We start from the raw sequence: 11,214 nt of genomic DNA, 5'->3' as shown, positions 1-11,214 counted from the left end.
TGCCGCTGCCGCCGCCGCCCGTCCCCGCTGCTGTCTCGCAGCCTCGGCGCCCGGCAGCGCCTCTCCTGCGTGCGCTCCACTTGGTACGGCCCACCCCGGGGATCATGGCGATTGATGGTAAGTAGGCCAATAACGGGCTCCCCTCGCCCCGAATGACTCCCCTCCCCCAAGCCCCCCGCTCTCCCCACCCCCGGGCTCGGGGAGGGGGGCGGCGGCAGAGGAGGAGGAGGAGGAGGAGAGGGGCTCGCCCCGGGCTCGGGGTGGGGGCACAGCCCAGGCGGTGTCGGGGGGCGGGCTGAGGAGGGCGTGCGGGGGTCGCCTCCACCTCGGCAGCCCGCCGGGGGCTGCAGCAGGACTTGCACCCTTCCCCCCGGTGGCGGAGGGGTTGTTGTTGTGCGAGCAGCGGGGAGGTGGTGGTGTCCCCTCTGCTGTGTGTGTGCGTGTGAGGCTCTGAGGAGGTAAATAATCCCTGGCACGGTGGCGGACATCCTTCCTTTCCCTCCTCCTCGCCGCCTGCCCCAGGGATGCCAGGCATGTACCTTTAGGTGCTGCAGAGGAGACGGAGGCTCAGTAGTGGCGAAACCCTTCCTTGCTGTGTGGTGAAGCGCCCTTACTCTGGTTGGGAGGCGCAGGTGGATGGCCCCGGAGCCCMGTGCCTCCCTCAGCGGGCTCTGGCAGCTGGGGCTGCAGCAGGGCGGCATCCCCCGGGGCCAGGGCTGGAGTTGGAGCTGTACAAACAGACGGATGCTTCTGCCTGCTGGATCGTCTGGGCAGACCGGCATGGCACAGCCTGCCCTGAGATGAGTTTCTAGGGACTGTTGTTGTTTTCCAGATCTTCTGCATGAGAGAACGCCTCAAAGCAATCCCGAGTGCAATTTTAAGTGTTAGGACCTGAAACATGCATAGCATAATCCTCCCCCCCAGGAGACAATTTTACCACTTTTTAAAAACTAATTGTCCCTTCTGGCCCTRAAGTCTATGAAAACTAATTCCTTAGTCGGGGAATATTCCCTGCTCTCTCCTGATTGCCCTGCTATTGAGAGCTAACAGGTTGTATATAAGCTTGTGTCCTCAGTTCTTTCTGCTTGTCACCCCCCCCYTTTTTTTAAATAAAGGAACAAGGTATAGTAGACACTTGTTGGGTCTCTTTGGAGAGGGTCTTAAAAGGCAGGGCTTCTAAGTTTTGTTTTGACACCATCCTTCTAGGCTTGGAGAGTAATTTCATACCTTATTTAAAAAATCCTTTAAAACAAAACAAAAATCAACCCCCCAACTTAAATTTCCAACAAAAGAAGGTTTAAAGGTACACTGCTTCYTCAGGCTTAGTGTTTCTTTCTGAAAATATCTTTTTCTATAACCCAAAGAATCCAGGAAAACAGTGAACAGACAAACTGTTGTTTATTTTGCATATGGGATGTTTCTGTGCTGTCAGTTCCGTGGGTTAGTAAATCAGGCCTCTGTAAGAAAAAGTTGCACTGTGCAAGCAAAGCTGCATGTTCACTCTGTCTTGGAAGCTGTGCACACCAGGAGTCTAAGTTGGACTGCTTTAAATTGGCTACGTTCTTTTCTGCTGAAAGGCCATCTTTAATATTATAAAGAAGGGAGCAAAACATTCTGCTGAGTCTGCACTTTTTAAGTAACTCAAGCTCAGAAAGACAATTGTCAGTCCCTTGAAATTTGTCAGTATTCTCTGTTTAGGCTGCGTTTACCYAGAAACCCGTGAGAATTTTATAGATCTGAAAATATTTATAAAGATTTAAATTYTGTTTTTAATATTTGTAGAGGATTTAGGGTATTACTTCTTAAAGATTAAAACATATACCTATGACTGAATTAAGCAATTTAGCCTTTCAAAAGAACGTGACACTTCTTGTTAGGGCCAGGGCAGACCTTTAAAATAGCCAACTTCTCCTGAAGGCAGGTAATGAAATTGCTGAAAACAAGAGTTCAGCTCTCCTGAGGACTTAGTCCATAGATTACAGTTAAAGGTGAGGTGGGGTATGAAAATCCAATCATGAAACTGATCTACTACATTTTSATTTAGTTTTCTTCCAGAAGACAGAAAATGAAATGAATGTTTCTGCTGTAGCAGGAATGTGTCATCCTCTTTTTTTTTCTTCCCTTCAACTGTGTATCTGATTGCTATAGATATTTTAATAGGTATTATAATCCTTATACTTCATCTTAGTGTTCTCCTCCTGTTCATRTAATAGTCTCTTCCTTGGCTGTACCTTTTATCAGTAGCGCTTCCTGGTCAGCAATGTTTTAAGATGTGAGTATGATTTGGGTGACTACTGACTGCCTGAAGTCAGGATCAAACTGCAGGACTTCTAGTCTAAAGTGACAGAATACAGATTTTACGTTGTGTCCAAGTAAATGTTTGTATGATTTAATAAAGTAATCAGAGAAAATACTTTGCTCTGTTTTAAAGACTGTGCAATAGTACAGGTTTTTGGATTTTTTGGGGTAAAGCCGTAAGCAAGATTGAAAACTTCTAACTGAAGAATCAAGTAGTTCAAAACTCTTTGCAGTGGAATATATGTATATTTAAAGAGTATACAAAATTAGAACAGCTCAAATTAAAATAGGATATGCTAGCTGCAAAGAATTAAGTCATTGTGACTGTTTGTTAAAAATTGTACATACYATTTCCAGTGTCACTATGTCAGCATACCAGTTTACATCAGTTTTATTTATTTAAGTGAAGTCTTTTGTAACAAGAGTTATAAAGAACCAAGAAAGTGAAGTTAATTTTGGTCAATGACAGTACTTAGTTACTTTTGCATTATGATTAGTGACAGACCTTTTTAAAAAAGAGTATTCTTCATTTGAACAAGTTCAAAGCCACAATTTAGTGACTGCAGGAGTATTTTAATTTTCTTCTCTAGAAAGATAGCAATATATATATATATAAAAGATATCTGGTATGCATAGTTAAGGCAGTCTCAGGTTTGCTAGGAAACAGCTGAGGTCAACCCAAATGAAAAAAGGTTGAAGAATTATATTTAAAACTCTTAGATATATTTTTCTTTTCCTTAGCAAACTTAGTGTTTGTATTAAGTAAAGGTATATTTTAAGATAAAAAATATTTTTAAGTATTTCCACCTTTTATAGAAGCAGGGTAAATTCACCTAATATGGGGATTAGCAGAAGGGAAAGGAAGGCAAATATGGTAGAGTGTAAAGCAAAACTGAAAGCAGCAGTGAGATCAGAATAACAAGCAGTTTCTATTAGAAACTAAATCTACTCACCTACAACTGCCTAAGATTGGAGTCTCGAGGCAACATGCTGAGACTGGGAAGAGACACAGTCAAGGAGTTTTCTGAGAATCCTTCAAAATCACTCTGTTGCCCTATTGCCGTGGCAGGATGAGTTTGATTTCTTAAAGCTACTTTTTGCTTTTTCAGCAATGGTGAAACTTGGGTACCTACCTTAAGAATTTTGTTGAACTGAGGTCCAGGTGAAGAGTTAGTTATGGAAATCATGTTGCATGAAGGAGGGAAAATAAATATAAAGGTTCCACTATGCTTTATAATGTATGAGGATATGCTATTTTGTCTTCTTAAATCTAMTTTTGTCAGGTTTTTGAGCTGCACTTGAATGTACTGTAACATGATATTGACTATACCAAACTGTRCATCCCTAAAGGAGGGGAATGGATTTAGCAACTAACCTTTTCAGACTTAGGTAATTCTTGATTTTAAACTCTTTCTGGTTTCCATTGTGAGGAGTTGAGTGTTAAAAATGTGAAGTAGCACAGAGAGAATAGTAAGTAGTACTGATACAAGTTTTGCAACTTAAAAACCAACCAAGTTTCTTATTTGATAGAACAGTAGATGCTAAATCTAGTAAGTAAAAAGAAAGAATTGCAGTGTAATKCTGTCTTTTAATAAGTTATTCCTTGAGTAATGGGACTAACGAATATGACTTCCCATATTCTTTTTCCCCTGAGATCCCATTACTGTCGTACTTCACCTTCTTCCATCTTTTAATGGTTCCTGCTATAGTATGCTGAGGTCTTCCTCATATATCTAGGTTTTTGAATACCTTTCTTTTCATTCCTATGTCTGCTGAGTCTCTCTGAAGTGTCCTCAGCTGTCTGATGTTTCTGACAAGATTCCTCATCTGCCAGCTGTGTGGTTGTGAACAGATACTGAAGCTGTTTGTACTATGCATGGATTTATTGGCTGGTTGCTTGCTCTTGTATTTGATGAGAGAGGAGATCAGTGGCTCTGCTGTACTTGGCTGCTGGCTTTCATGAAACTTAGGAATCTCAAAGCTACTAAATTCCTACATCTTTCTGCCGCTTTTGGTTTGAACTAACCTGAGTTCAAAAGCAATGGAAAGATGGAGCAGGAAACACTATTTAATTATATAGCCCTCATTTCCTTGGGAAACAAAGACAAAAATTACTAAATAAAGCTACTTATTATTTATGGATATAAGAAGAAAAAGGAATTAGAACACTGCTTCATATAGGTTACATAAAAGCTGTATCTAGTAGCACACTTGATAGTCTAGAAAAGAAAATGAAAGTAAGAGTGATAACCTGGGTACTGTGTTTAGGTAGGAGTATCATGTGTGGCCTATAGGTTGAAGCTGGCRCATAGAATGGTTTTATCTTGCCTTTCAAGTTGCCAGGGATATTCAGGTATCGCTGCAGTGTGCAGTAGAAGAATGTAAGATGATACAGAGATCCTCGAGTTAGCCGTGACCTGAATAGGCTGTAGGGCTTCTGAATCCAAGCTGGGGCAGYCAGGGCAGGTATTAGGAGGAACAGTGGTATTACATAAAGCCTAAGTGTAAGAACTAGTATTCTGTACCAATGCCCACTTTAAAAAATTTAAGTGTGATAGGGATCAAGTATCAGGATATCAGGTCTGAGCAGTCATACAGACTCTGTTTAATACTAATTGTCTAATCCTCATTTTTTGTCTGTAGTGGGAACTGTTTCAGGAGTATTACTTGGTTTTAATCTTCTATTGTTGTCATTGTAGGTATGATTCTCTGCATTATTGACTGGTAACAAACCTGTACCATATACAAATCCAACAAGAAAGTCTGTAATTTTGTATCATCACTGTAATGTTATGGGCCTATTGAAATGAAAAGCCATTAGATCTCATTTTAGGTAATATAGTGGGACATATATATATATTTTAATCTAACCTCTGATGTTCTACAGCCTTCTTTTAACAAGCTCCCAGTGGTCTCAGATGAAACTATGATACTTTGTGTATAAACAGTTGATCTATTCAAAGTGGAATTCTTCCTGAACTCAGTTTAAGTTTTGAATGCTTAGCACTTTAGCAAATTGAACTCTTGGCATTGGAGATCGGCATATAGGAAAACAAATACACAGTGGCTACCTGATAAAAGTGTTGGCTTGTATTACTTGCCCATCAAAACACAGGCAATTATAACAAAGAGGGAAAGAGTCTTGTGGTCTCTAGGAAAACTTTCAACTATTTCAGATGTGAGGTCATGCTTTCTTTTCACCATAATCCCAGACTGGCTCATTATGCGTCCTCCAACTTTTGCAATAAATGATGCAAGTGACCTGCAAATGATGGTTGTTTTCCTGAATATTGTCTGGTTTTTAGTCTGAATAAGGCAAAGGTCTTATATTGTAGATCAAAATACATGTGCATGTGGAGACTGAGTAGGGATTTCTAGTCAGCATTTAATCTTTGCACTTTCTAATTTTTAAATATTTGGCTCTTGGAAGTGGGAGAAAATTTCTACTTTCTACATAAATCTGTGTCCRGAGTAGGACAGAGAAAGTTTGCCACGGTTTTCAAAGATACTTTTAGACAGTAAATGAATGTTGAGGCTGTGGACTAATAGGTCAGATTCTGCAGAGGARTACATCTTTCAATATGAAAAGTAGTAGGTTCAGTATGATTGACACACATCTTGCAGGTATTTTTGTTTTGTAATCCAAAATGGAGCTACTGGAGAGAGTCCAGCGTAGGGCTACGAGGATGATCAGAGGGCTGGAGCACCTGCCCTGTGAGGAATGGCTGCGAGAGCTGGGCCTGTTCAGCCTGGGGAAGAGAAGACTGAAGGGGGATCTCATCAATGTGTACGAGTACCTGAAGGGAAGGTGTCCAGGGGACGGGGCCAAACTCTTTTCAGTTGTCCTGTGTGACAGGACAAGAGGCAATGGGCAGAAATTGAAGCACAGGAAGTTCTGCCTGACCGTGASGGGGAATTTCTTCCCTGTGAGAGTGACAGAGCCCTGGCACAGGTTTCCCAGAGAGGTTGTGGAGTCTCCTTCTCTGGAGATACTCAAGGCCCGCCTGGATGCAACCCTGTCTAATGTGCTGTAGGTGAYCCTGCTGAGCAGGGAGGTTGGACTAKATGATCTCCAGAGGTCCCTTCCAACCTTACTGATTCTATGATTCTATGAAAATTAGCATATTTCCAAATAACTGGGCTATTCTGAAATAAAAATTCTTTATAGTAGTTTTCCTTTGTWACAAAGTTTAGTATTTTATCTGAAATATGAGAAAAATATACAGGTAACACATTATTTCTATTTCTCCTTTCTTTATTTGGTTTAATTAAAATTATTAGATATATACTTTAAAAATAAATGATATGCAAGTCCGTAGATCATTTATCATAAAAAATGAAATGTTTTCCAGCTCAYTTTCTTTTCTGAAGCTTTGCTCTAGACTTATTGTTGGGTGGCATTAGCTAGCTATAAACACTGTGTGAATTAGCTGAACATCACACATTGCTTGTAAACACTGCTTGATTATGTATATTCTAACCTTTTACATTTGTAGTGAACTAACAGTTCTTCTTGTAGCTGTTTATCCTCTTTCTGCTTTGATTTTTTTAATAGGCTGCACAGGTTTTAGGTCAGATTTGAATACTTTTTACTGTATCTCTGTTGCTAGTTATATTTTCTGTATCTCTTCATTTCCATTGCTAATGGCAATAAGTATTTGTCTGAGACCAAGGTAAAGTCATTTATAAACATTTCTTTAAATGTGAATTTTATTTTGATTTAGCAGAAGACTGGCGAAAGATGAGTCTTGTGATTCTGGGTAGAAGGGAAGCTGAGATAACACTATTTTCATGATGTGGGGAGGAGGTCTCTGAGAACATCTCTATTTAATAATGTAGTCTTAGTCCTTTTTTTTCCTCCTTCTTCTTTTTCCTTTTCTCTTCCATAACTGTGGAGGTGGTTCCATTTAGTTCAGTGGGCGTTTCAGGCATATTAACGCATGTTATACATTGTGTCAGGCTTTCTCACTTGGACCCCATTTTATGTTTGTGCACCACAACAGCTCTATCTTATACATTTGCTGCACTTCACTGTTGCTTCCTTCTCACTGTGGAATCCCACATGCGAGGGGCAGCCGCACAGCCTTACCTASAGTCTGTAGATTGGTTCACTGCAGAGCCCTGCAGAGTCACAGAGCAGGAGTGAAGGGGCTCTGTTGAACTTGGACCAGTGCTGTACTTGGACCCCAGCTACTTTTCTGTAAAGCAGCTAGGCGTGCTCTCATGTGACCTAACGAATGCTTTGTCAACACCTGATCAAAGGGATGGCATGCACYCTAATTGCTTTTGGGGGTGAAACCTGGTAGGAGAGCAGTTGATATGCTGGAAGGCAGGGCTGTTACTTGGTATGGGCTCTGCAAGGTGGAAGAATGGGCTGACGGGAACTGCGTGAACTTCAGCAAGGACAAATGCAAAGTTCTGCTCCAGGAGGGAATTAGCCCATGCAGCTCTGCAAGCAGGGGACAGACCAGCCAAGCCAGGCTGCTCAACAGAAAACAGCCTGGGGGTCCTAGTGAAGAGCAATTACACATAGATTGGCAGTGTGCCGTTGCGGCAATATAGGCTGACCTTGTACCATGCTATGCTAGCCCCCCCCCCCCCGGAGAGATTGACAGAGTGGAAAGATTTCAGCAGAGTGCCCCTAAGCTGCTGGGGAAGCTGGAGTATATGGCATGTGAGGAAAGGCTTAGGAAGTGCGACTGTGGAGCCTGGAGAAGAGAAGTCTGAATGGGGATCTTACTGCAGCCTTTCCTTACCTAAGATGAGCTAAGAAAAGATGGAGATGGATTCTTCAGATGCACAGGGAAAGCACTTGAGGTGTTGGGCATGAGCTGCAACAAGGGAAATCCCAGCTGGATGTTGGGGGAAAAAGTTTGCAGCAAGAGGGGTGACACTGGTCCTCTCTGTTCCTGGGAACYGTTGCCCAGAGAGGTTATGGAAGGTTCTTGCAGAACTTGGCTGGCTGGGGCCCGGAACAACCTGCTTTGAAGAAGGCCCTCCTCTGAGGCCTCTTGGAGGGCCAGGGGATGCTCCCAGCCTAAATAATTCTATGATAATTACATAACAGTTAAATTTTCTAGCCATTTATTTTTCAGCACCTCGTACTGGTGTCTCAGCTAAAATAAAAACACAGTAGGACTTAAAATTTTAATTGCATTTGTTTTAAAAAGATATGAAATTTTACTACTTAGTTAAAAATCAGCTATTTTAAATCTTTTTTGATCTAAACTTTTCATCTTTTTGGTGCAATGAATTGTGATAGTCATCTTTGCAAATAGAGACTTGGTAGAGAAGTCTCTATTTTAAATTGAGAAAATTAAATTTTATCAAATGCTTCAGCTGCCTCATGTTCTAGGTAAAACCTATGGCCATTGTATTTGCACTGTATATTTGCATGATTTAGATTTTAGGTACACTAGGTTGTCCTTTCTTGAGAAAGTTCAGACACAGTGTTGAAAGTGTCATTCTATGACGACTTTGTCGTTTAAAGTTTCTAATCTTATTTTCATTCTGCATAAATCCACGTTCTCAGTTTTCACATTCTTCAGCAATTTGGAAAAAGTATTACATAGTTTTATATGCAAAGTCATTTAAAACTTTAAAGCATTGAATAAGAGATGATGTTTATAGTCAGGATAAAATAGAATCARTAACTTTTTTATGTAAATGAGGCTTAAATTTTAATTAAGTGTGAAAGCATAGTGACCTACCACTATATTAAAATTAGTTATGTTAATTTAAGGTGACATTTCAACCCTGTAAAATTTAGGAGGGTCATACCACTGAACCTGTGGGAGTTGTTGGCTAACCATACYGCAACCAGATTGTCAGCTTCTAATTTAACATTTTAGCAGTCTGAAGTCTTACTGTCTTGCAAAAATGTTTTCACATTTTCAGTTTAGTTCTTTCAATGGTCATTCAAAGCTGAGAAACTTCTCAGGAGTTGAAAAGATAATAAAGCTTGTCTTCCCTTGCTGATCTGTGAGTAAAAACAAGGTGTCAAACATATTAGTTCTGCAATTTTGAGGAGCACTGGGGAAAACAAAAATCAGTCCAAGTCACTTGAGGATTAAATTTCATTTATTTAATAAATCAGTTAATTTAAAATATAAAAGATGTTTTCTTCAACTTTATTTTTTAAAACCTGTAGCTCACAATGTATTTTAATTTAATAGTTGGTTGGTTTACAGTTTCCATCTAAAAGCAATTTGAAAGAAAGAGTAAAAGGCTAATAATCTATTAAATAAGAAGTATCATTTAGAATTTTTCTGACCTAATGAAAAGCAAAAATTAAAATCCTGAATGAATTCACGTTAAATTGTATAAATTTATGTATTATGTAGTCTGTGGCAGTGAAAAATAGTACCAGTCTTAAAGTATAGGCTTTATTTAGTTGGAAGATCGTCGTATATTAGCATATAAATGATGGATAAGAAACCTTACTTTAGAAAACAAAAGCTACCCGTGCAAAAACTAAAACTGAAATCGGTATTTTAAGCTGTGATTTCTTGCTTGTTGATTTCAGTGACGATTGCAAAATACATTTTAAATCAATTACTGCTCACTATCCTTTTCACAATGATTTCTAGGTGAATTTTTATTTTTAACCTAACCTATCTAGCGTCTGTACAATGACAGTTTTTTAAATTTTCTTTTAGTAATTTTTCTTCTGCCTTCACTTCTGAACTTTTCTTGAACTTTTTTATAAAAGCAATTTTTAATATTTAAWTTGCAATTTTAAGTTATTAATTGATATTATCGAATAATTATGATCCTTCATTATGGCCTGAGGGAGAATAATAAACACTAGCATATTTTCACACTTCTAGAATTGGAAATAATTTTGTTATCTAAAGTTTGTTTTAGGTTTATTTTTGTGAAGTGTTTGGAGTCTTGTGTGATTGATACATATGGAGTAGATGTTTTATGGACTCTTTGAATTAACTGTTTCATATTTACATGAGGTTACAGAGAACATTATTTGCTATCCTAGATAGTTCTTTTCATATGTTGCTAAAAAACAGTCTTTTGCTGTCGATGGAAGAAGGCTTAGAGGGCATTAGGGTATTTGGAAGATATAGGCCATACATTGGCAGTGCTTGGAATTTAAAGTTTTGGCTTGGGGAATATCATTCTTTTTTTGGCCACAGAATGAAATCACTGATGTTATAAATGTGTACAATATAAAGTAATCATAATGAAAACCAGCCCTTTCAACCAATCATCAAAACAATCTCTTCAACAGTTTGTAACTGCCTGTTTTTCATCCTACAAGGCTCAGCAATAGTACATGCGTTCCCCAGGACTGGWCCTTTCTCTTTCAATGTAATTAACTGAACATGTTCTTCTTCCTCTGGCCTTCCAAGGCTCTTTAATTGTCCTTACTGGGCTTATTATGTGTTCATGTTCTCTTCACTAAGTGTAATTATAATAGACTAGAATTTCTTTTTTGTTTAAGATTTAAACTAAAGCTTAGTATTTCTAGCAATAGTTCTGCTATTCTTAAGTAAATGTCTCAAATCCTTTTTTTAAAATACTCTTTAAGGAGAAATCTCAGGTAAACTCTGTTTTTACTTATAAGCTTTTTTCCTTTTTTTTCCCCCACCTCCATAGAAGATATACATAATACTATTTTGACATTCTGTTGTGTGAATCAGCTTTCAGTAATTTRAAAACTCTTCTGTGGATGATAGTGTTCTTGGAAAAGGAAATCCTGTTTTACACTTGGGAAATAGTGTGATTTCGGTTAKTTAGTTACATGTATAGTTTTATCTATATAAGTTTTATATAAAGCACTTAAAGCTGCACCAATGTTAGCAATGTTAAGCCAAAGTACATTTATTCAGTTAGAAACTTTTCAGTTTGTATGTGATACCTGTTGGAGGAAAAAGTCTTGTTTTGCATTTTTAATTAAAA

General features: G+C 39.0%; 1 protein-coding gene across 1 annotated transcript in view; it reads left to right on the top strand.

Annotated features, from left to right (window-relative positions):
• The first annotated feature begins 25 nt into the window (after nt 1–25).
• SYT14 (synaptotagmin 14) overlaps nt 26–11,214 on the top strand; it is a 79,722-nt gene continuing 68,533 nt past the window's right edge. Inside the window, exon 1 of the mRNA XM_085315805.1 lies at nt 26–117. Within this exon, the coding sequence (XP_085171931.1) occupies nt 105–117 (13 nt within the window). The 5' untranslated portion in view covers nt 26–104. The remainder of the gene's footprint in view (nt 118–11,214) is intronic.

Source organism: Rhea americana, unplaced genomic scaffold (genome assembly GCF_003343005.1).
Source record: "Rhea americana isolate MKP2758 unplaced genomic scaffold, rheAme1 scaffold_44, whole genome shotgun sequence".
Lineage (NCBI taxonomy): Eukaryota > Metazoa > Chordata > Aves > Rheiformes > Rheidae > Rhea > Rhea americana.
This window is presented reverse-complemented; position numbering and strand designations above follow the sequence as displayed.